The 24,385-nt window shown below is 61.9% G+C and overlaps 2 protein-coding genes across 5 annotated transcripts; one reads left to right on the forward strand and one right to left on the reverse strand.

Annotated features, from left to right (window-relative positions):
- Positions 1-2,953: 2,953 nt before the first annotated feature.
- On the forward strand, positions 2,954-9,522 carry LOC105470462 (regulator of G protein signaling 19). 4 transcript variants are annotated; one of them, XM_011722462.3, is made up of 6 exons: positions 2,954-3,046; positions 5,937-6,034; positions 6,245-6,366; positions 8,198-8,272; positions 8,360-8,594; positions 8,694-9,522. In XM_011722462.3, the coding sequence occupies exons 2-6, from the start codon at positions 6,005-6,007 to the stop codon at positions 8,883-8,885; spliced, it is 654 nt and encodes a 217-aa protein (XP_011720764.2). In that variant the 5' UTR covers positions 2,954-3,046; positions 5,937-6,004; the 3' UTR covers positions 8,886-9,522. The 4 variants fall into 4 exon arrangements, with proteins under 4 accessions (XP_011720764.2, XP_070935094.1, XP_011720762.2 ...); XM_071078993.1 differs by lacking the exon at positions 2,954-3,046 and adding an exon at positions 3,113-3,626 and having other exon boundaries at positions 3,966-6,034; XM_011722460.3 differs by lacking the exon at positions 2,954-3,046 and adding an exon at positions 3,113-3,626.
- An 851-nt stretch (positions 9,523-10,373) lies between these two features.
- On the reverse strand, positions 10,374-20,088 carry LOC105470463 (transcription elongation factor A2). The gene is made up of 10 exons (XM_011722472.3): positions 19,847-20,088; positions 16,868-16,930; positions 16,440-16,545; positions 15,346-15,433; positions 13,792-13,922; positions 13,462-13,518; positions 12,302-12,456; positions 12,080-12,226; positions 10,793-10,864; positions 10,374-10,564 (listed from the first exon to the last, which is right to left on the reverse strand). Exons 1-10 carry the CDS (start codon positions 19,916-19,918, stop codon positions 10,556-10,558), a joined length of 900 nt encoding a protein of 299 aa, XP_011720774.1. The 5' UTR covers positions 19,919-20,088; the 3' UTR covers positions 10,374-10,555.
- Positions 20,089-24,385: the final 4,297 nt, after the last annotated feature.

Raw genomic sequence — 24,385 nt, forward strand, 5'->3', positions numbered from 1 at the left:
CCCCCCCACACACCCACCCCCCAAACACACACACACCCACCCCCCAAACACACACACCCACCCCCCCCACACACACACACACACCCCCCCCCACACACACACACACACACACACACGGAGTAGGAAAGGAAACCACCCTGTCCCATTCTGACAAACAGGCCCACGACCTACAAAATCCCTGAACTCTGAAAGCCCCGAGGTTTCTGGGCAGACCTTACTTTTCTCCCCGACATGAGCTCTTTGCAGAACCTGGGGCTTCCCTAGGCCCCGCTTCCTTTTCCTCCCTCCCAGCCCCCTGCCCAGCAGGCTGCACAGAAGCGGGAACTACAGGAACTCAGACAAACCCCTCCTCCTGGCAGGGGGCTCCAGCTGACTGCCTGAAGCCAAGAGCAGATCTGGAAGGAGGGGCAGAGGTCAGAACTGGGGTCCAGAAGGGTAGCTCAATGGCAGCCAGTGTCTCTCCCCAGCCGTGGCCAGGGGGTGGAGCCCTGTGCACTCGCCCCTCAGCCAGCCCTTCTCCCCAGGCACCGGGCACTTTACTCTTTCTGGGCTGTTGCTGCCCTTGGCCTTGACCCAAGCCCAGACTGTATCCACAGCTCAGAAGTCAGCTGACAAGGGGGGTGCAGAGAGATGGCAGGAGGGGGTTTCAGGAAGGGAAGGATAGAGAGGGAGGCCAGGGAGAAGGGGCTTGAGCAGGGGCAGACAGACAAGGAAGGGAGGCAGTCTCTGTCCAGGAGTGGCAGTCACTCACACCCTGATGTACTTGTGACATGTGATGACAGCCAGCCCTGGTGTCCTCTGCCCAAACTCTCTGCAGCCTGGACCTCAGGATTCTGTGTCTTGGGGATTGACTGAGTACCTAGAATGAGTTCATCTACTGGGACAATCATGTATTATTTCATCATTTCTCTGAGACTCCGTTTCATCTTGAAGAAGGGTCTTGGTGCCCCACAGCAGCAAGTGCTCTGAAGGGGATGGGTCACTCTGCATCAGACAGGCAAGAGGGAAGAGGGGCAGAGACAGGCCCAGCAGGCCCAGCACCCAGAGAAGGCCAGCAAGACAGTGACCTCAGTGACTGCACCAGGGTCAGGCTGGCACTCAAGCCCTTTGATCCCCATGGAAAGCGGGGGCTCGATGTGCAAAGGAGGCTGGGGAATGGGGCCCAGGACGTTTCTGCATGGCCTGGAGGGATGCCTGCCTGTAGAAAGCTCTATGGGAAGGAAGGCATGTGGTCCAAAGCCCAATATATTGAGGGCTGTGAGGGGGCAGAGGGTCCTGGGTTCAAATCCCACCTCCACCATCAACTGCCCAGCTCACCTGGCTCCATCCATGGACTTCAGGGATGCTCTGTGCCGAGGGGCAGAAGCCAGGGGAGTGGAGAGCAGGCCCAAGGGGCCAGAGGAGATGGGGGAATGATTGGGGGGTTGTAGAGTGACCCGAGGGGGCAGGGAGGGCACTGACCTTCACCCACTGCCAACTGCCCACACCTGCATTTTCCCACAGCGGAGACAACAGGCGGGCTCAGCGGGGTCAGGTGGTTGTGTGTGGCCTGGACCAGGTGCTGGCCCATCTTCATTGAGCTTCCCTGACCTCACCTGTGCCCACCTCTCAGGAGTGTTATTCGGGCTGAATAAGCAGCAGCCTGCCTCTTGTCCCTATGGACTTCCTGGCCCCTGCCTTTGCTTGCCTGGCCTGATAACATGGCAGTCACAGGGTTCTGCAGTCAAGTCAGCCAGGCCTCTGGGTACAGCTTCGAGAGGCAGTCTGTCCTCCGGGGCCCTCTGACCTCTGACCTCCCCCTTCAGGCCCTCACCCCCCTCAGCAGTGCAACACCCTCCCCTCTCAGCCCTCCCGCCTCTCACTCAGGCCTTCCCTGCCTGCTCCCCACAACTCACTCTATGCCCCTAGCATCAGATCCAGGCCCATCTATGTTGCTGGCTTCTGGTCCCACTGCCTGGCCCACAGGGGCACCCAGATACTGATACTTGTCCATTGAATGAGGAACACAAGTAAAATCTCCCTTTCCACCCCTCAGAGTTCTGTGAAGGTGTAAGGTGTGCACCTGACCTGTGCAATTGGAAGGCATTTGATGAACAGGACCCCGACACTGGGAGCTACCCGGGTCGAGTGCTTGTGCTGGGTAGGACAGGAGCTGCACACAGCTGGGCCCGGGGAGGGGCGGGGGGCACAGATGCTCTGCAGACACTTCCGGAGCAGGGTCAGGGCCACCGACACTGGGCCAAAGCATGCTGCGATGAGAAGCCTGACCCACATCTGTACCGAGTCATAAAGGATGAGAAGAGTCAGCCAAAGGGGACAGTGTGGCTTTAAGCTGTAAGACATCTTGGGACACACGGGTCAGCAGGGACTCTGCCAGGCCCCGCAGGAGACATTCGACATGACTCCGGGTGCACGAACCCGCACCCCCAGTTCTCCCCAGCCCCGCAGCACAGGAATCTCCCCCTTCCTTGGGAACCCCCCACAGCACGACAGGCTCTTAACCCAGTTTTACAGACGAAGCTCACGGAGGCGAGGGGTGGGCCGGGCTGGCGTGCCCGCCGATCGGTCCTTTCCAGCAGCCGCCTCTTTCCCAAGCAGGGCAAGCAGCATATGGGGCCCCGCTCTCCTGCCTCCACACTGGAGTGCCGTGCAAGTCCCACACGAACAGCAAGGCAGGAACGGCCCCGCCGAGCAGAGTCGGGGGCCACGGCCACACCCCCATCTACTACCGTGCAGCTCCGTCGGCCCGGGGGCCAGGGCTCCACTACGAGCACCTCAACCCTCCGGGCCACCCCCAAGCGACTGTGGGGGCCGAGCGCGGGCGGGGCGGGTGGGGTGTGGAGCCGGCCGAGCGCGGGGCGGGGCGGGGCGCGGCGGGCGGGGCGGGCCCGGCGCCTCCCGGCGCGAGGAAGTCCCGGCCCCTGGCTTTGGGGAAGTGCTGCCGAGGCGCCTGCGCACTGCGCCCCCGCGCCCCCTCCCCGACTGTCGGGCCGGACCTTGGAGCGCGCGGGCCGGCGGCGGCGCGAGTGGCTCGGGAGCGCGGCTGGTGAGTGCGCGCGCGCCGCGCCGGGGACAGCGGCCCTGCCCCTCCCGGCCCGGGCCCGGGGACCGTGCGGGGCGGGAGCTTCGGGAGCCGGCGCACGGGACTCGAACCCCAAGGACTCCCGCCGCCAGGTCCACGTGGACCCTGGGCCGCAGTGGAACTGGAGCCCGCCCCCCGCGCTTGGGGGAGGGGGCGCTGCAGCCGGGTTCCCCTTTTTGTGGAGCTCAAAGCCTGGGGAAGTGATTGCTTAAAGGTGGGGGCCGGAAGAACCCAGGTTTCCGCGTCTCCCTCCCCCCCGCCAGCCCGGTGAGGAGGGGCCGGGGCGGGACACCCTGTCCGCCCCCGCCCCCACCCCGCTGGATCTGGCAGCCACTCAGCCCTTCGAGCTGTAGGGGAGGCGCTGCGCCCCCGGCCCCAGCCGATCGGGGGCTCCTGGCGCTAGCCTCCCTCCAGAGCGCCGCAGGAGTCCCTCCTGCCGTCTGACTTGAGTCCCTGCTGCTGCAGTGCACGCCCCTTCGGCAGCCAGGGTGGGGCCCAGACCCAACCTGGCCCCTCCTGCCCCCACCCTGCCTTTGGGTCGCTGGTGAGTAGGGAGCATTGAGGTAGGGGTGGGGGCGTCAGAGGCTGGAGAAAGAGGCACCTGGAGGAGGACACAGGCTCCTCCAGGCGGGACCCTAACAGCAGCCAGAGGAGCGTGGTGGGTGGGTCACCACCACCATTTCAGAGGTGGGGAGAGCTGGCCTTCCTTGGAGGGGCCAGGCCAGGGCTCGTCCACCAGCCAGATGTGGAGGGTGGCAGATGGGAAAGGCCCTGGGTGGGCGCTAAGAACTGAGAATGGAGCCCCTCTTCAACCCCTCCCAAAGGTTATGACATTTTTTTCTGGGATTGTCACATTTTCTTATTCTTTTTTTGGACTGGGCAGGCTCTGGGACGTTCTTTTTCCTTCTGTGGAGCAAAGCAGCAGCCACTCCCAAGGGAGCCTCTATCCCCAGAGACCAGACGTGCCGCCTGTCCAGCCTCTCCCATCCCAGACTTGGGGGCCAAAGCCTGGGAGGCTGGGGAAGGGGGGTCCCCAATCCCAGGATGACAAGCAGGAGGACCCTAGTTGAGACTCTGTATCCTCCAGGAGAGAAGGGGGTGTAGCCTGGGGACATGGGTTGCCCCAGCTGACCTGAGAAGGGTACAGGAAGCCCAGTCCAGGGACAGGTGACCCGGTCCAGGGCCTGAAGCTGGGAAAGAAGGGGCTGGCTCCCTCCTCTGCAGCAAATGCAGCCCCTAGCACCCCGGCCCGGCACCCCTAAAGACGTCCCCTCCTCCAGTTCAGAGCTGGGGTGGACATGGTAGCCCAGGAGGGACAGTCTCCGGGGTGCTAGAGTGTGGGGGAGGACCCTGGGTGGGGACAGAGAGGAGGAAGAACTGCTGCCTGGGGAAGTCACAGACAGCCCCGTCTGGGTACAGCTACCAAACCTCAGGTTGCCACGCCCCTTCCTTTCCCTAGAAACTTGACCCCTGAAAGCAAGCCCAGCTGCGGGGCCACCTTCTGTCTCCTCATCTACTTGCTAGGAACCTGTGGGACCCACAGTCTCAGAGGAAGCTGGGCAGGCGGTGAGGGGCCGAGGTCCCGGGGGATGCTGCACCTGCCCCAGACTTGGGCCAGGGCAGTGGCCTCTGCATGCCCAGGCCTCAGGGGTATTGGGGGCCCTGAGAGTGCAGAACTCCAGCACTGCCTCCTCTGAGCGCCATTCACACACCGTCCCAGAAGGCCAAGAGAGACCAACCAGACAGAAACAAGCATTCAAAGGCCACAAGCTAAGGGAGGCGTGGCGGGGGGGATGAAGATTGAGAAAATAAAGTAGAACCAAGTTGTGAGCTTCCTGGCCAGGGAGGAGGGTGGTGGACATGCACGGAGGCCCGGAGGGCAGAGGTGGGCGCAGGTGTTCACAACTGCCTCCGGGGCCCTGATTGGCCCCCCTGTGCCATTACCCAAGGAGACCTGGGGTTCAAAGTGGTATCTTAGGTGGCACGAGGGCCACCCACAGCTTTGGCGCTCCTGGTGCACCTCCCCTGCAGATGGTGCAACCAAACGCTGGGAGGTACACGCACCACACCACACCCCTCAGGGACTCTGAGGCTTTGACTGGGGAGGAGGGTGCCTCCACCCACTGCCACCCCCACTTCCCTGGCTGGCGCACCCTGTGGTACGGCCTTGGTTCCACAGCGGTTTCACAGCCTAGAGGCAGTGGGCAAGGAGGGAGGGAAGTCTCGGGAGGGAGGTAGCAGGACCAAAGAACCATGTTTGGGGGGCACGTCCCTCCTCACCAGGGCCCTGCCCCCCTCCCCACACCCTCAGAGAGTCCAGCCCTGAGTCCCACTTAAAACCTCACTGCGGCAGGTCTAACCTGCTGCCCCTGGCTGAGACCTCTGGGACCCGCAGACAGACCTGGACTCTTGGTGGGAGCCGCTCTGCCCACTCCCCACCCCAGACGCCCTAGAAGCAAGTCTGGCCACCACCCGCATGCACAGTTGGTAGCCCCAGACTCTTGGGGCCCCTTTGGGAGGGGCTGGGAGCCGGAAACCGAGAAAGAGGAACCCAGGCTTCCGGCTTCCCAGGGAGTGAGCGGATGGGGGTGTCTCGGAACCTTCTGTGGGGCCCTCATCTGGGGCCCAGCCTGGGAGGAGGGGCCAGAAGTTGCTGCAGCCCCCTCCTCAATGACCCTAGACCCCCTCCCAGCCCTGCTGTAAGCTTGGGGTTGGGGTAGAAGCCCTGGGCAGAGCCGGGTCCAGAGGCAGGAGCAGGCCCTGCTAGGGAGACACCCTCTCAGGACCCCTCCTAAGGGACAGGCAGGGGCTGGGGTTTCAGGTTCTCAGTCAGAACCTTGGCCCCTCTCCCCAGACCCCCAGGCTGTGGTGAGGGTCTGAGAGCTGGCACCACGGAGCCTGGGCAACCTCCTCCGCCCACCCATGCCCACCCCGCATGAGGCTGAGAAGCAGGTATGCCACCTCCCCTTCTGCCTCTGCTCCCCTGGGGTAGATGGGGTGGGGCAAGCTGAGGGGCCACAAGGAGTTGGGAGATCCCTGAACACCCGGGAGGCCAGAAGGGTCATGTGCCTGGGAACAGGGCCACCCATGGGAGGGTGGGGGAGAGGTGGAGGGTCTGGTGGGTTCTGACCTGAAGGCTGAGGTAGCCCCATTTTTCCCCAGAACATAGGGCCAGAGGAGGCGGACCGGCCCCCTTCAATGTCCAGTCATGATGCAGCCCCTCCCGCAGCCCCCAGCCGTAACCCCTGCTGCCTATGCTGGTGCTGCTGCTGTAGCTGCTCCTGGTGAGTAGGGCCTGGGGTGCCCAGCTGGAGAGGGGCTGGAGGGCCTGGGGCCAAGCAGACCCAGGAGGGGACCCAGCGGTGGCTTCTGAGGAATCCCCGCAGGTAGGGTGCTCCTGCCACCTCGCGGCGTGTCCTGTCTGGGGTCTGTTGGGCCCTGGTGATGAGTGGCCGGTGCCTTGGGCCCAGGGGGCTTATGTGTGGTTCTTGTACCTGTCTTGCCAAGGGTGTGTCGGTGTGCTGTGTACACGCATGTGCCCGTTCACACGGCATGTGCTTATCCGTGCTGCTGTGAGCCAGCCCAGGCTGGGCCCTGGGGGCCTGCGATGGAGTAAGACAGGCACAGGCCAGGCGCGGTGGCTCACGCCTGTAATCCCAGCACTTTGGGAGGCCGAGGCGGGCGGATCATCTGAGGTCAGGAGTTCGAAACCAGCCTGACCAACATGGAGAAACCCCGTCTCTACTAAAAATACAAAATTAGCCGGGCGTGGTGACGCATGCCTGTAGTCCCAGCTACTCGGGAGGCTGAGGCAGGAGAATGGCTTGAACCTGGAAGGTGGAGGTTGCAATGAGCAGAGATCACGCCATTGCATTCCAGCCTGGGCAATAAGAGCAAAACTCTGTCTCAAAATGAAAGAAAGAGAGAGACAGAGAGAGAGAGGCACAGACCCCACAGACTGTGTGGGGTGGAGGGACGTTTGAGCAGAGACTCGAATAAGGCAACTGCTGGCCCTGGGGTGATAGCCAAGAGCTTCCCGGACAGCATGCGTCGGGGGAGAAGAGCACAGGGTGGTGGGGGGGTCTTTGGGCATCCCTGTGAGGGTGGGAGTGGGGCTCCCAGATGGTAACAGATTTCCTAGGAGGGTAGGGGAGCTGGTGCATGTTTTCATGCCTTCCGACCCTGGCCGATGAGAGGACAGCGCTTCTGGACCCAATGTGGGGTCAGCTGACCCATGGGCAAGCTGGGGGTGGCCAGGGGGCAGTCGGGAAAGGGGCTGGGAGGAGCCCAGGGGCCTAGTTCCGTCAGGACGTCTGGGTGCACGATGTCTGCCAGCCGTGCCCTGGAGAAAGATCAGCCGGCTATGGATTTGGGTCCAGCATTGACAGGGTACTAGGAGCCAAGGCAAAGAAGCAGTTTCCCTTGAGAGAACCAGGGATCAGGCTCCAGGACCTAACCAGTGTGGACACATGGGTTTGGGGCTTTCAGTGGTGTCAGCTGACGAGACACACTGCTGACATGCCAGACCTGCAGCGTGTGGCCCCATCAGTGGGACAGGGACAGGCCAAGAACAGGCCGAGGAGCAGGGTGGCCATGTTCCCAGGCACATGACCCTTCTGGCATCCCAGGTGTTCAGGCATCTCCCAGCTCCTTGTGGCCCCTCAGCTTGCCCCAACCCATCTCCCCTAGGGGAGCAGAGGCAGAAAGGGAGGTGGCATACCTGCTTCTCAGCCTCATGTGGGGTGGGCATGGGTGGGTGGAGGAGGTTGCCCAGTGGGCCAGGGATGGGGAGGAGCACCAGGAGCCGAAGGGTCCCTCCTGGAGGGCCAGAGACTCACGGGCACTGGGTCAAGGTGCTGGGATGGAAGAGGGCTGAGTCCGTGGGCACTGTGGCAGGGACAGTAACCTGGACTGCAGATTCCGTGGAGAATTTGGGAACGACTGACAGGGAGCATGGACACCCTTTCCCAGGAGATTGTGGGAGGAGCTAGCTGCAGGGGCTGCCCTCCTGCAGTGGGTACACATGTGTGTCAGATGCCTGCCCATGTGCTGAGGGCCTGTGTGGCCATGGAGGCGTGTGTGCCCACGGCAGTGCCGCTTCCTCTCTGCCACTAGGAACCAAGAGCGGCGGCGTGCGTGGCAGGCCTCCCGGGAGAGCAAGCTGCAGCCCCTCCCCAGCTGTGAAGTATGGTGAGTCCAGCCGGCTGGTGTGTGCGTGTTGGGGGGCCCCAGGCTGGGAGACTTGAGCCTGACGTAGCCTGGCCCCAATGCCCGCAGTGCCACGCCAAGTCCTGAGGAGGTGCAGAGCTGGGCCCAGTCTTTTGACAAGCTGATGCACAGCCCGGCGGGACGCAGCGTGTTCCGGGCGTTCCTGCGGACAGAGTACAGCGAGGAGAACATGCTCTTCTGGCTGGCCTGTGAGGAGCTGAAGGCCGAGGCCAACCAGCACGTGGTGGACGAGAAGGCGAGGCTCATCTACGAGGACTACGTGTCCATCCTGTCCCCCAAGGAGGTGCGCCGGACACCACAAGGGGCAGGGGGCCGCCTGCTCCGGGCACTAGGTGGGGAAGGCACCTCCCAAGCCCCCTGACCTCAGTGCCTTGTCCTACAGGTGAGCCTGGACTCCCGTGTGCGGGAGGGCATCAACAAGAAGATGCAGGAGCCGTCCGCACACACATTTGACGACGCACAGCTGCAGATCTACACACTCATGCACCGGGACTCCTACCCACGCTTTCTCAGCTCTCCCACCTACCGTGCCCTGCTGCTGCAGGGGCCGTCACAGTCCTCCTCCGAGGCCTAGGCCGCCCCCAGCAGCACAGACCCCACCGCCTCCTATGGCCGACTCTGGGTTGCCTTCAGGTGTTGGCTGTCAGGGCACACACCTGCGGGCCCAGCCTGGCCGGCTGGGGTCCCCAGCCGTGGAGACGGTCCTAGACCCAGTGGGGAGTGCTGTGCCTCCTGGCTCTGCCCACCCGTGGCCAAGCAGGAACTCCAGGTGCAGGGTGGGCCAGAAGCCTTCTCATCGGCCCACAGCTGGCTGGCCCAGTGCTCCTGGTGGGGGCTCTTGCATGGTGAGAGTAGGGGCCGCCCCAGGAGCCATGCTGGACCCAGGAGCCTCGTTGGGGCCTCTTCCCCAGGCAGCTGACGGGCCCCGGACAAGCCTTGGTGGGGAGCAGAACCGCTGCATCATGTAGTTCTATGACATAAGGAGACCTCCTACTTGAGCTGTCTGTACCCCAGAATCAAACCCAGAACCTCAGAACCAGATGTAGGACCTCAGAATCCTGCACTCAAGGTGGCAGGACCCAATTTCTGTTTTATATGTTCATGAACTTTAAACCTGGAAACATATCCTTACTAGGTGTTTTATCAAAAAAAAAGTTTTCATATTTATCTCTATCCCTAACCCCCCAAAAATAGGATGTCTTATTATTGAAGATATTTTTAAAGCACAAGTCTCTACTCATTTTTGTCCAAGTGTGGGGAGATACTGGAGAATGAGTGGCCCCAGACTCAGGGCTGGGGAGCAGTGCCCTTGTGCCAGGGCAGGGGCTCCAGTGCCCCTTGGGAGGGGAGACATAGCCTGTGTGTTCACCTTCTTCCCACGGCCTGGGCTCCACCAGGGCCCGCCTCAGAACAGTGGCCCCAGTGGGTGGCTGTGCTGAACCCTGCCCGGGGCATGAGCTCCTTCGCTGAAAGTGGGGCCAGAACAGTGCAACCCACAGCACCTCAGAAGTCAGGAGGCAACAGGAAGTGCCGCTCGGGCCCAGCTGGATGGGGTCCCCAGAGGCAGGCTGGCTGGGGCAGGAGGGGCTGCTTGGTGCCAGGCACAGTGCCATCTTTGCCATCTCACAGGCCCTATGAGTTGAGTGCTCACCACCCCATCCCCTGCGTTTCTGGGAAGTTAAGTGAGTTGAAGCTGAAATTGGCTCAGGGCCCTGAGACCACAACTCCCACAATAACAGAGACAGCAGCATGGGGACAAGCTGTCCTGAAGTGCCAGGACCCGGGTCCCACGCTGCCCATGCCCGAGGCATGGCAGGACATGTGCCCTGCACAGGACGACAGGCTGTCAGCACGCACGCAAGACCCTCTCCCCACCTGCCCTCACAGGCAGAGCCACCCCAGGTGATCTCTGAAGGTCAGCCAAGCTCCTCTCCTGGGGCTGACCCACCAGGGCCAAGCCCAAGCACTGCCTGACCTCAGGGAGGGGCCTTGTCCACAGCAGCGCGAACAGGTCAAACATGGGGACAGGGGCCACCAGGAGTAACAGCTGAGGAGAACAAGATGGCAAAAAGAAACATTTAATAACGAGGGGGAAAGGGCAGAAAGGTGCAATCCAGGCAGGCAGGTTGAGGGCAGGACATGCCGCCTTCTAGGGTCTCCAGAGAAGCTGTATCAACGGAGGACGTGGGCAGGGGAGGCCAGCACTGGCCACGGCCCAAGGCTGCAGCACATCTACACGAGGGCTCAGCAGAACTGCGAAAAAGGGGGTGAGGCCTCCAGCCTTGTGGCCACATGAGACTCCCCAGAGAGAAGGCCGCACAGGCTCACCCAAGGCTGCAGTCTCCGCCCACCATGCCCAAGACTCCAGGAGGCTGGCTGGGCAGGGTCATCCCCAGTTCACACCACAGACCCCACAGAGGCTGACACACCCCACCTCCAGAGAATGGAGCTGGAAGGGGCAGCCTGAGCCCGCTCACCCACCTTCCAGCGGTTTCCACACTCGTTGCAGACAACAAAGGTGGTCATGGGTTCATCAGAGCTGCGGGTCTGCACCTGTAAGGAGGGCTGGGTGAGCCTCCATGCTCTGCTGCAGGGAGTGTCCCCTCAAATGGGCAGAGCTGGCCTTGCAGCCGCTGAGCTCCCATAGGTGACCTGATCTGAGGCCGCCTTGTGACTCCAACCTTCCAGAGCTGAGCCTCCGGGGGAGGGAGACAGTGTCTATTGGGGCAGAGGCCCTTGCGTGGGCTTGAAGCAGCTCACATTGGCTGGGGACCAGCAGGGCCCAGACTTGGCTAGGCAGTAGGGTCCCAATGGTGGGGGGAACTAGCGGGGGTCCCCAGTGCCCGTGGCTGCCTTCTGGAAGGCCCAAGGGTGAGCCTCAGGCCACAGGCAGAGCCTGTTCCGACCAGAGGCTGGGAGCAGGAGAGAGGCAGGCTCTGCACAGACCCAGGCCCCATGCAGCCTTTGAGGGGAAGGAAGGGCTGTCCTTGCAGCCCCTCACGAGTCCCATCTGCCAGGCGCAACGGCCGCCTCAACACACTCCCCACCTTTTTTTTTTTTTTGAGACAGAGTCTTGCTCTGTTGCCCAGGCTGGAGTGCAGTGGCGCGATCTTGGCTCACTGTGCAACCTCCACCTACCGGGTTCAAATGACTCTCCTGCCTCAGCCTCCTGAGTAGCTGGGATTACAGGCGTGTGCCATCACCCCCGGCTAATTTTTGTATTTTTAGTAGAGACAGGGTTTCACCATGTTGGTCAGGCTGGTTTCGAACTCCTGACCTCATGATCCACCTGCCTCGGCCTCCAAAAGTGCTGGGATTACAGACATGAGCCACCGTGCCCAGCCGCACTCCCCTCTTAACAGGGTCCCTGCCATCTCATGGGATCCACAGTCTCCCCGGCACACTCAGTGTCCACCTCCATGGCAGGGACTGAGAGTCCTGCGGTCACTGCCAGGCAGCAGGCGGCACGGCCCTCCCACCAGCATCAACCTCGAGGGCCCTCCGTGCAGCTGGGCCGGGCAGGCCGGGCCCTCCGACTTGAGCACCTGGAACAAGTGGACCCCACCACCCAAGACGCTGCCTCCTGGGGCCCAGGGTCCTGGGTAGAGGGGAGTGGTCCCTGAAGGTGGCCATCATGCCTTAGCCTAGTCAGGGACAGAGAGGCTCGGAAAACTCACAGCAGAGGCGGGAACAGGTATGGGCTCCTAGGAGGGGCACGGGATGGCCTGAAGACACTGGGCCCGGGGGAGGTGCCCAGCTGCCGCTCACCTGCGTGTAGGTGCAGTTCTTCTTTCTGCACTTGCCGCAGGTGAACAGGTCTGTCTGCGTGCCGCCAGTACGGGCCATCTGGTGCTCTCGGATGGCCTCCTTGGTCATGGCCTTACGGATCTCCTTCAGCTCATCACTGGCCATCTCCTGGAGCACGGGGCCAGTGGCTTAGCCCACCACTCCGAGGGGAGCAGCCCTCCAGCCCCTCCAACAGGGGCTCACCTCTGAGGTCATCACGGCAATCTGCTGGGGGGTTATGGCCCCACACAGCACGTTCCGCCGCAGGTCAGGGTTCCTGGCATCCTTCAGGTTGGAGATACGACTCCGCACACGGTTCTTGTACTTCATGTCTGTGTTTCCAACGTCCCGGAAGATGCGTGCAAGTGTTTAAGGACCCACCCGAGGACAACGTCGCTGCCCTCCACCTACCACCTGCCCCGCTGGGGGCCATGCTGGGGTGCTGGCTGGAAAGGTTCTGTCCAGCCACACAGGGGTCGGTCTGCCCACCCACACTTGGTGGACAGGTGAAGGGCTGCAGGGCCGAGCCTGCCACAGGCCCATTCCTGACTGAGACCCAGCTTCAGGCTACAGCCCCAGGGAACCTAGGCCCCACCAGCAGGCAGAATCAGCCTCTCAGCTGGTCTGGGGGCCTCCTGGAGCGAGACAACCTGACTACCCAGGCAGGTGACCCCCCCAGGCAGCTGACCCCCCCAGGCAGGTGACCCCCCCCCAGGCAGGTGACCCCCCCCAGGCAGGTGACCCCCCCCCAGGCAGGTGACCCCCCAGGCAGGTGACCCCCAGGCAGGTGACCCCCCCCCCAGGCAGGTGACCCCCCAGGCAGGTGACCCCCCCAGGCAGGTGACCCCCCAGGCAGGTGACCCCCCCCAGGCAGGTGACCCCCCAGGCAGGTGACCCCCCCCAGGCAGGTGACCCCCCGGCAGCTGAACCCCCAGGCAGGTGACCCCCCCAGGCAGGTGACCTCCCCCCAGGCATGTGACCCCCCCCAGGCAGGTGACCCCCCAGGCAGGTGACCCCCCCCCAGGCAGCTGACCCCCCCAGGCAGGTGACCCCCCCCCAGGCAGGTGACCCCCCAGGCAGGTGACCCCCCCCAGGCAGGTGACCCCCCAGGCAGCTGACCCCCCAGGCAGGTGACCCCCCCAGGCAGGTGACCCCCCCCCCCCCGGCAGCTGACCCCCCAGGCAGGTGACCTCCCAGGCAGCTGACCCCCCAGGCAGGTGACCCCCCCCAGGCAGGTGACCCCCCCAGGCAGGTGACCCCTGGACAGCTGGGCAGTGGCATCCAGCAGCCACCAGAGGCCACCAGGCCAGGCAGCCACCTGACTCCACCAGAAACCCAGGCCCATAGCCCCGCCCAAAGGATATATTCCTCGATCTGAGCCGACAGGCGCTGGCAGTCCGCACCGATGGCCACGTGGTCGTCTGCAAGAGGGAGCCCTGACTAGCTGCCCCCACTGGTTTCTCCACCTGCCACCCCTTCTGCCTGCAAATCACCCTGGCAGCTTAGCGGGGACATCCGTGTCCCTGGAAGAGGCCCACGATCCAGGCACAGGCCCCACGCCGCTGCCAGGGCCGCAGCAATGGGCTGGGGGAGGAGAGTCGCCCCTCTAGAAGCAGGCCTCCTAGGGCAGGCAGGGGCCTGGGCCGCCCTGAGAATCCCAGTGGGTGTCAGGAGCCAGGGCCGGCTGCACTCACGGGCCGTCTGCAGGGCAGCAGTCAGCATCTCACGGCACTTGTTGCGTACGGCATCACAGGTGACAGGCACCGGAGGAAATGTGGTGATCCTTGGAGTCGACGGTGCCCTGGGCAGCTCCGGCCTCTTGCGGCTGCAGAGAGCCAGGGCCAGCTAGACTCAGACTCAAGGCTGCACCCCAGCAAGACACTGATCCCAGAAGCAGCAGGTGCCACAGCATAATCCCCCTCCAAACCCTGCTTGCTCCACTCTGCCAGAGTCCAACAGTGGCCATTGAGCCCAGATGTCCATGGGGTGTGCCCAGCAGCCAGGAGGGAATGGGCCGTGAGGTCCCCAGTGGGTCAGGATGTTCCCCAGGTGGGAACAGGATCCCAGACCCAGCAGTCCGCATCTGGGCAGCATCTCCAGTGGATCCGAATGAACCTGGCAGTTCCTGCCACCTCTGGGGTGCCCACCTGCGGGGCCGCAACACAAATACTCTGGTGAGGGCAGCTGCAGCTGCTGCCTGGTCAGGGAGAAGGAGAGACCCACAGCTGCCTGGTGGGGAGAGGGAGAGACCCACAGCTGCCTGGTGGGGAGACAAGGCAGAGGTCAGGGAGAGGGAGAGACCCACAGCTGCCTGGTAGGGAGACAAGGCAGAGATCAGGGAGAGGGAGAGACCCATAGCTGCCTGGTGGGGAGACAAGGCAGAGGTCAGGGAGAGGGAGAGACCCACAGCTGCCTGGTGGGGAGAGGGAGAGAGACCCACAGCTGCCTGGCGGGGAGATAAGGCAGGGCCACCCAAGGCCAGGTTCTACTGTCACAGATGACCCCGCTAGGCACGTACAGAATGGGACAAGGATGCCCCTCAGGGCTGGACCCCAACATGAGGCTGCCCAACGACCAGGCTGCATCTACCTAGCCCTCCCCACATCCCCCCTGTGGAAGTTGGCAGAAGCAGGCGGCTTCCTGGAGGAAAATCAACTTGCAAAAGTGTCCCTGAGTTCCTGGTGGCCCCATCACCACAACCCAGTATGGTCAAGGGCAAAGCCACCTCTCGGCCGCAGGCTGCCACCACAAGCACCCCCAGCTCCCAGCTGCAGGCCACAGAGCCCTCATCGCCCCTGGCAGCAGTGACCACACATGCACATGCAGGGCAGGAGAGGGGAGCTGGGCACCCGCCTTTGGTTCTGGGCAGAATTTTGCAGGAAGGAGGGGCCCTCATTGAGTGAGGCTGAGGTTCGGGAAGCCAGAGTGGGCCAGCAAGAACCAGACCCAGCAGGGGGTCTTGGGGGAAGAGGCCAGGGGGCTCCCACAGGCCCACTCAGGGTATATGGCAGCTCTTGGCAGAGGAAGAGGCCAAGATGGCTGGCTGACAGCCAGGTGGACACAGACCCGCGTCTCAAGTGGTCAGTGCAGGCAGGACACACCACGAGGCCAGTGTCCAGCATGAGGTTGACCGACTCTGTGTGCGGCCTCAAAGCAGTGCCTAGGCACACGGAGATTAGCACCCTTTCCCTGGCAAGGAAACAGGCTGGGAAGCAGGAGTGTGTGCACCTGCCTTCCAGGTGTACTACCTGGGATCCGGGGCCTCTGAGGCATCCCTCGAGGACGTGGGCAGAGGCGTGCCCCTCCCCCGCTCCCTGGCTTTGGCATCTGAAGCATCTGCAGTTGAGGAAAGATCAGGGATGGGCTGATCAGGAGAAGGCAGAGGAGGGACGGGCGCAGACCACCACCAAGGTGCAGCCTCAGCCCAACCACCAACCCTCCCAGCCCCAGCCCCCAGCTCCCCACCCAGCCAGAGGAGCCAGGGGCCACGAAGGCACCCAGCCTCAGTGAACAGGCCCTCACCCTCCCCAGCAACCTGTCCGTCTCTGCAGTCCCAAGGCTACCTCCCCAGAACACTTTCCTATACAAGCACCCACTCACAAAGGCCACCTCTGGGGCCTACCCTCCTGCCTGTCCTGGCGGGAGAGACCAAGTATGTCCCCAGCAAAGCTCTTCCTGAAAGCCCAGAGCCAGGCCCAAGGGCTGGGGATGAGGACATGCTTGTGCTATGTACGGCCTGAGGGTCACACAGGGCTAGAGAGAGACTGTTTCACAAGGGTGTGGACAGAGCTAGGAGGGCTGCCTCCATCCTGGATAGCAGCATCTTTGCAACCCCAGTCACCCCATTGTCTCCAGGAAGAGGCAGCCTTCAGTCCAGCCCAGCCCTTCCCTTCCCTCCCTGCCAGGGGCTGCCCCTCCGTTCCCTGTGAGTAGCTGAGGCGGCCCCAACTTCTCCCTCTCCCTTCCCCTCTCCTGACACTTCCCAGCCTCCTGGCCGTGACCTTCCCCTCTGTGTGACCTCCCAGCTCACCCCAGACTCTCAGTGCTGTCAACTCAAGTCCTGGCCTCAACGCTCCTCTCTCCTTGTTCTACCTGGAACCCTGCCCCCACCACACACCCTTGCCTCCTAGGCCACCCCTCCCAGCCAATGCTGACAGGCATCCACTGATCCACTGCCAGCCCCAAGCTGGGTGCTTCATGGTCTGGGGTTGCCACTGCCCCACTCCCAGGTGACCTGGCTCAGGGTGGGCACTGCCAAGACCCTACACTGTGCTGACCAGCCAGAGGCAGCACTTCTCGGGGCCCTGGTCCCAGCACTCGGTGGGCACTGCCCAAGCCGCACCCAGGAGCTTCTTCCAGGACTTGATGAGGGACTTGGCCAGTGCAATGACCTCCTCGTCGGAGCTCTGCTTCCGAAGGGCGTTGACAGACATCCCGACTCGGGTGGACTACAAGGCAAGTGGTCTGAGTCGGGTGGAGGCAGGGGCCCACCCTAGGGGTCAGATCCTCCTGGCAGACCCTTGGTGGCTCCCACAGGACAGGAGCCCAGGACCTGCCAGGGAGGTAGATGCCTCTCCCAATATCCTCAGACTCCCTTCCCTGTCCCACTGAGCCCAGAGAAAGGCAGAGACCCTCTCCTCAGGAACAGGCATTTGTGCCAACTAAGGCCCGGTGGGGAGGGTGGGGAAGCCCTGCCAGGTGCCCTCAGAACTGCCATCTCCTGGGCTGTCCCCAGGAGCTGTCCCGGACCTGGGGCAGGCAGGGACCTACCTGGAGCAGGTGCAGCGTGATAGGCATGGCCTTCAGCTCCCGCAGCAGATCCATGGCCCCCTCCTGGAAGGAGAAGGAGGACCTTCATAAAGGACTTTAGATCTCAACGGACAATATCACCTCCTTCTGCCTACTGGAGGGGAACACAAGGCAGTGACAATTTGGAGATTCAACCTGGGGTCAAAAAGAAACCAAAATTCCTCTACCTGGAGACACCCAGGGCTGTTCCTGCACCACAGCAGGGAGCCCTTACTGCTCAGTCAAGACGGGGAGGGGCTGTGCAGCCTCAAGCATTCCAGGTTGTAACCCACATCCGTGGCAATGACCTCACTGACTTCACTGTAACCACCTCAGGTCACTGACCCAAACCAGAACAGAAATGCCAGCTCCCCTGGCAAATCAGGAGGCTTCAGAGCCATGGACCCTCCCCAGCAGCCAGGGCCACACCCAGGTGAAGGTGCAGCGCCAGGTTCATTCACTCCCCCGTGCGTTCATGCCCTGATGTGCAGGGCAGCCTCTCCCCAAAGCACACACCCCCCACCAGCTGTGAAGGAGGCCAAACTTTCAGGCACAACCACAGCCAACACCTACAAGACCCACAGCCCCCTCATCTATCCTCCAGGCCTCTGAGTTGCCCCCGAGCAGGCGAGCACCCCTCGCCTGGACAGTTGCAACGCACCCGTTCTCTCTGCCTTGTCTCCCCACCCAAGATCTGCGTTTCCTCCAGGTCCTTACACACTGAGGCCAGGCACAAACCAGCCACTTTTCTACACCAGGTACAGCTCCTCAGTGCTCCCCAAGGGCCCTGAGCCACCACTGAGGCCCTCTGCACCTGCAGCTCCACTGCCTGGGGCAGCCTCCCAGGACATCTTCCTCCCTCCCTACCGGGCTTTATTTAAACAACACCTTCTCAGCAAGACCTCTCCTATCTAAAACTGCAACTGCGCCCTGCAACACCCCCACCTCCTCTGTAACACGTGCATGTGTTTCCACGTGTGTATCATTCCCTCTGCCCTAAGGTGACCTGATCAGATGTCCCACGACCCAGACCCCGCACAACCCCAGCAATCTGGGTGGCATGTCTGCCCAGGCCGCAGCCCCTCCTAAACCCTCTCAGGCCGGCCCTGCCCCTTGGGCTGTACAGAGTCCAGCCTTGAGGCGACAGCCAGAGCCAAGGGCACTGGTTCCCTGAAAGCCCTGCACCAGCTTACGTGGCTCTCAGTGGGCTCAGGACCAGAGGTATAAAATCCCCCAAACCTGGCCCCCAAGTCCCCGAGGGGACCTCAGGCACTGGGACCCCCAGGAGCCCCACTGCACACTGCCCTCCTCCCCTCCTCATTCTCCCCTGGGGCTTCTACTCAAGCTGTTCTTCCACCAGAAACCCCCCATCAGTTCTGCTAGCCCCACCCAGCCCTCCCCTGGCTCCATGACCCACCTTTGCTTTTCCCACCTACAGCTTTTATCGTTTGTGTTTTGTCTCCTTTAAGAAGGGATACAATTCCATTCTCGGGTCATCTCTGGAAACAGCTATGGATGGTTCACAGACCCCTACTCTGTGCTGACCAGTTTTCCAGGGGTGTGTGTGAACGCAATGATGCGGTGCTGCACCCAGCAGGAATGAGTGGGAGCCCACCCCTTCCCAGTGCAGACCCCAGTCCAGAGCCCTGGTCACAGGAACCCAGACTCAACCCTGCTCAGCCCAAAAAGCATCCCCCAAACCCCTATTGCAGTCACACAGCCCTGGGGTGGCTGCACAAATCACCCAAAGCCTATGACTCAGCCACCTTCGCCGCCCTGGGCTGGCCTGGCAGACACACAGCTGGCCCTGCCCCAGGAGTTCACCGTCTGGATGGGAAAGCGCAGGTCACGTTTATGGAGCCTGCCAGGAGTTCCACACGCCCTGCGGCCAGACCCCTCCCCGTCCCCCAGAAGGCAGGCAGCATCAGCTAAAGATGCTTCTGTTGGAGGGTGCAGAGGTTGCCAAGGTCATGACTCCGGAACTGGACCCCCACTGGCCTGGCCCCTTCAAAGGCCTTACACACAGCCTCCTCCAAAGTCTTGCTGTGGCCGCAAGACAACAGAGGCCCAGGCCGCAGTGAACAGAGCCGGCCAGAGGCTCCAGCGCCCAGACGCTCCCAGAGGAGGCTTGCCCCATCTCCCGGGTCTTATATAAGCACACCGGCTCTTTTCGGAGGGTGTCCACATAACTACCCACAACCCAAGTTACTGCGGGCTAAGTCCTGGCTAAAGAAGGGAGAGAATTTATTAGAGAAACCTGGTTCTTGTGGGGTGGGGACAGACAGGGAAGAAAATGGGCCCCACAGGCAAGACAGGTATCTGGCTGGCCGTGAAGGAGGATGACAAGGGCCAGGAAAAGGCAGGGGAGGCACGGCAGCTCCAGAAGAAAAAGGGATCCAACCTCAGACTCCAAACTGTTGCTGGCGACAAATGCTATGGGAGACGGAGCGTGACAAATGCTATAAGAGACGGAGCGTGGGAGAGGGCTGAGTTGGGGGCGGGGCTCGGCCCGTGAGGATGCCCAGGCCGGGACGGAGGAAGGCAAGGGGCTGGGGCGGCCGCAAAGGAGGCCCGAACACCCCGGGGGCTCCCAAAGGCGGGACGGGGCCAAGGAAGGAGTCGACGGGCCAGGCTGGGGGTCTGGCGTTAAGGGACAGGGAAGGGTGCGGAGCCTGTGACTGCGGGCGAGGGGGCTTCTGAGTCCAGAGCGGGCGGCTCTCCCGGGACAAGGTCCAGGCCCGATCGCGGCCTCTGCCGGGGTTGCGGGGGTGAACGGCAGGGCTGGCTCGGGGCAGGGGTCTCGGCCACGGGTGGGGGTCTCCCCTGCGTCCCGGAAGTCTCTGCCGGGGAGGGGTCTCGTCCTGCCCCTCAGGTCGTCTTCCGGCCCTAACGGGGTCGGCGGGCTCGACGGGGTCTCGGCGGGGCGGGGTTCCCGGGGTCCTGGCGGCCCGCGCCCCTCACCGCGCTCTTCTTGGTCACCATCTTGTCCAGCCTCCGGGCGATCCGCGTAATCTCCTCCTCCTTGCCCATCATCGCCTCAGGAGCAGCGACCCCCGCACCCGTCGCGCCCGCCTCCGCAGCCGGGCTGGGACCCCGGCCCCGGTCGTCGCCACCTCCCGCACCCGCCGCAGCCGACGCAGCCCCGCCGCGGACGGCGGACCCTCGGTTCAAACCCTCAGCCCCGCGGCCGCGCGCGGCATCCTAGGACGCGTAGTCCACGCGCCCGCCTGCCCCGCCCGCCGCGCCCGCGCCCGCCGCGCTCTGGACTACAACTCCCAGGCGCCACGCGGCGCGCACAGCCTCCTGGGAAGTGTAGTCTTGACCCGCCGCCGCCAGAGACTCGTGGTCCCACTATAACCCGCTCGGGAGGCGCCCCGGGCACGCCCCTCCCGGAGCCCAGACAGCCTGGAGCGACCCGGGCCCAGGAGCAGAAGAAACTCCTGCTTCGCGCCTTGCTGTCCCCCAGCGTCCTTCAGTGGATGGCTCAGGACCCAGCGCCCTCAGCCCTGCCCCGCTGGGCCCTGCGCGCTCCCCCCTTGGCCTGGAGGGCCGTCCCCAGCCTCCCAGAGCCGAGTTTGGGTCATTCGGACATCTGAGTGGAGGTTCTCTCTTCAAGAGGCCCGCGCACACTGGGAGGCCTCTTGTGGGGCCCTGCAGGTGTAAGCGCGGGGTAGCTGGACGTGGCGTCTGGAAGGGGCCACTGCTGGGGTTCGCGAGTTGCGGGGGGCCTCTGCCTCCCAAGTCAGCACCAGGGAGCAGATTCTGGGCTCTGCACGTTGACCGCTCTGTATCTCAGTCTCCCCACTTGTGAAGCTGGATTGACGACAGTGGCCGCCTCACAGGGCTCCCGTCAAGATGATGTAAGCTGGTTGACATCACATGCCTGAGAACAGAGCAGCGGATGGAGCATGACCATTAGTATTCATTGCCCTTGTTGTTGGAGGTCCCTAGGTAGGGCCAGACTGCAGGCAGCCAGAGAGATGGCCCAGGCCTAGGGAGGGTTGAGGACGAGGACAGGTGCGGGGCCAGCATCCCCACCAATGCCTGCCAACTCCTCAGTAATGCAGATGCTGGGTGGTTTGCTGGAGAGGGCACAATCCTGGGGGAGGGTGTGGACCAAGGAGCCGCTGTCTTTAGTGTTGTGGATCCTATATTCATTCAAGTTCAGGCCAAGGAACTATGAGGCCAGGTGGCCGGTGGAATGGGCTGAGCGTTCCTTGGGCTGTCTGTGGCACTAATCAGATATAACTGAGCTTCCCAGCAGCCAAAATGAAAAAGAAAATATGGTCAGTTAAGAGACTCATCTTGGCCGGGCACAGTGGCTCATGCCTGTAATCCCAGCGCTTTGGGAGGCCGAGGCAGGTGGATCACCTGAGGTCAGGAGTTCAAGACCAGCCTGGCCTACATGGTGAAACCCCTTCTCTACCAAGATTACAAAAATTAGCCAGGTGTGGTGCCAGGCACCTATAATCTCAGCTACTTAGGAGGCTGAGGCAGGAGAATTGCTGGAACCCGGAAGGCGGAGGTTGCAGTGAGCCAAGATAGCACCATTGTACTCCAGCCCTGGCCGACAACAGCGAGACTCTGTCTCAAAAGAAAAAGAGAGCGAGAGAGACTCATCGTGGCCAGGTACAGTGGCTCACCCCTGAAATCCCAGCACTTTGGGAGGCTGAAGTGGGCGGATTATCTGAGGTCAGGAGTTCCAGAAGAGCCTGGCCAACATGGCGAAACCCTGTCTCTGCTAAAAGTACAAAAATTAGCCGGGTGTGGTAGCACATGCCTGTAATCCCAGCTACTTGTGAGGCTGAGGCAGGAGAATCGCTTGAACCCAGGAGGTGGAGGTTGCAGTGAGCCCAGATTGTGCCACTGCACTCCAGCCTGGGTGACAGAGTGAGACTCTGTCGCAAAAAAAAAAGACTCAGGCCGGGCACGGTGGCTCATGCCTGTAATCCTAGCACTTTAGGAGGTGGACTGCCTGAGCTCAGGAGTTTGAGACCAGCCTGGGCAACATGGTGAAACCCCGTCTCTACTAAAATACCAAAAAAAAAAAAAAAATTAGCCAGGCATGGCGGCATGTGCCTGTAGTCCCAACTACTCAGGAGGCTGAGGCAGGAGAATTGCTTGAATCTGGGAAGCAAAGGTTGCAGTGAGCCGAGATCATGCCACTGCACTCCAGCCTGGCAACAGAGTCAGACTCCATCGAAAAAAAAAAAAAAAAAAAAAAAAAAACACCTCAATCATAAGGAAAAAGCATAGAATTCCTTGTGAGGAGCAAAGCCTTTCTGAGATGGAGGCCCTGTGATATTATATGATTATATTATTATTAATAGAGGAACACAGTTTCCATACTGACTGATTCTGTCCTCACTGAGCTGGGGCCATAGCTTCCAGCCTAGAACATCCAAGCAAGTCCTCGTGGCAAGAATTCCATGGTTTGGGCATATAGGAAGACTTGAAGGGTCCAGCCTCATCAGAGGCACACGAGAGGAGGCTGGAGCCACCCACCCTTCAGCCACCCTCTCAATGGCTGGCAACCAGACGAAGGAGCTGGCCAGGGTCCTGTACAAGCCGCACTGGAACTGCCCTTGTGCAGGAACCAGCAGCAACCCCAGAAATCGTGGCTTCGGAGGTCCGGGTGGCCAGGGTTTCAAAGCTGTTCCCACCATCCATGAAGACACTGGACACATCCATGGAGCCTGCCTGGCCAGACACACAGGCTTCTCCAACAGCCGAGGGTGAGTTGATTTGAAGACCAATGGAAGGAAGCCAGCCCTCAAGCTGGGGGTGGGGGAGACCTCCAAGTATCAGGACTGCAGATCCTGAGATGCTGGCAAGGGCTGGAGCACAGAGAGGACCCTCCTGGGCAGGAGGTGCAGCCCAGACAGCACAGAGGAGAACTGACCCCAGATAGCTGCAAGTTCCTAAGAGTGGAGGCAAAAAGGAGAGAGGGGCAAGCCCAGTCCTGGTTGAAGTGTTGGTGGGGTGCAAGGTATCTCAACAATCCAGGGAGTCAGAGACCAAACCCCTGACAGAAAATAAACTGGTGGGAAGAAACCATCATCTCCTTTTTTTTTTTTTTTGAGACAGAGTTTCGCTCTTGTTGCCCAGGCTGGAGTGCAGTGGCACGATCTCGGCTCACTGCAACCTCCGCATCCCAAGTTCAAGCAATTCTCTTGTCTCACCTCCCGAGTAGCTGGGATTACATGCATGCGCCACCACAGCCGGCTAATATGTTTGTATTTTTAGTAGAGACGAGGTTACATAATATTGGTGAGGCTAGTCTCAAACTCCTGACCTCAGGTGATCCGCCCACCTCGGCCTCCTAAAGTGCTGGGATTATAGGCGTGAGCCGCCGCGTCCGGCCCATCATCTCCTTTATACCAACGTGTAGCAGAAAGGTGTTGTTCGTTCAGTTATGAACAAGGCCTAGAACCAAATCTGGTCATCTGGGCCCGTGCTGAGCTGGCACGGATGGGAACTGTGTCGTGCCCACACGCTGGCTGCTGCTGGAACTGCAGAGGCTAGCCAGTGGGTCACATCTTGTTCTTGGTAAAGAAGCCCTTGGGTTTTGATATCACACTTTAAGAAAGTATTTTCCTAACCGTGTGTTGGTAGAACTGGTTTCCTTTATGATCCCATGAATTCTACCTTGTGCACCGTGGAGCAGGGGCCTCAACAAGGACTCCGGGAACTGGGACTCCCTTGCTGAGCCGGAGCGGAAGTCCCTCTCTGGGCCCTTTTTCCTCCTCCATGAGATGCCGGCTGGTCTTCTACCTCCTGGGGCCCTGGGCGTGGCCACACAAGACAGAGCTCGTGAGGAGCCTGACATGTCTCAGGGGGTCCTAGTGGAGGCCCGGCCCACAGAGGCTGCAGATAGAGGGAGGTCAAGATGCTGGGGTGTCTGAAGAACAATGGCTGGCAGGTCGGGAATTCCCCAGGAAGGGATGTCAGCTGTGGGCTTAGCCTACGGGGCTACGTCAGGGCACGTGGGGAGCCTGGTCAGACAGGTGTGGATGGGGTCACTGGTTCATGGTTCATGGCAGGGGCAGGAGAGAAAGATGGAGAGAAAGGGGTGGACAGGACAGGCAGGGAAGGGGGTTAGCAAAAGAAGTCGGGTGCCTCTGACCTGCAGGCCGCAGCCACTCCCCTATGACAGCAGCCCCGAACCCTGACATGCTCCAGTCCTGCGTGGAAGCAGCCGCTGCAGGGGGAGAGGTGTAGGCCCATCCCGGTGATCAGAGAAACTGCAATCCCGTGGGGAGGTCCTGCCCCCAGGCGGCGGCAGGTGACTGGCCCGGGAGCCTGTGAGGAACAGTGGCCTCTAGGTGGCGGGAGTAAGCCACAGACGGGTGAGCCTCACTTCAGCACCACCCCACCCCCAAGCCCCAGGGAGGGTCAGCTGGTTCCCAGCAAGAGCCACAGCTGCCCCCCAGGACTGTGAAGTGGCCGAGGCGAGAAGGTGACCAGTCCCAGAGAGCAGCCTCACTTGTGAGGGCTGTG

Source organism: Macaca nemestrina, chromosome 15 (genome assembly GCF_043159975.1).
Source record: "Macaca nemestrina isolate mMacNem1 chromosome 15, mMacNem.hap1, whole genome shotgun sequence".
NCBI classification, from domain to species: Eukaryota; Metazoa; Chordata; class Mammalia; order Primates; family Cercopithecidae; genus Macaca; species Macaca nemestrina.

What these genes read in the sequence shown, in the direction of transcription:
- LOC105470463 (XM_011722472.3), bottom strand. Translation starts at nt 19,918, where the DNA reads ATGATGGGCAAGGAGGAGGAGATTACGCGGATCGCCCGGAGGCTGGAC. An exon ending in TGCTGCCCTGCAGACGGCCC is followed by an intron (nt 13,519 to 13,791) that starts GTGAGTGCAGCC and finishes TCCCTCTTGCAG; the next exon opens with ACGACCACGTGGCCATCGGT. An exon ending in TTGCCGTGATGACCTCAGAG is followed by an intron (nt 12,227 to 12,301) that starts GTGAGCCCCTGT and finishes CCCGTGCTCCAG; the next exon opens with GAGATGGCCAGTGATGAGCT.
- LOC105470462 (XM_011722462.3), top strand. Translation starts at nt 6,005, where the DNA reads ATGCCCACCCCGCATGAGGCTGAGAAGCAG. An exon ending in CTCCCCAGCTGTGAAGTATG is followed by an intron (nt 8,273 to 8,359) that starts GTGAGTCCAGCC and finishes CAATGCCCGCAG; the next exon opens with TGCCACGCCAAGTCCTGAGG. An exon ending in CCATCCTGTCCCCCAAGGAG is followed by an intron (nt 8,595 to 8,693) that starts GTGCGCCGGACA and finishes CTTGTCCTACAG; the next exon opens with GTGAGCCTGGACTCCCGTGT.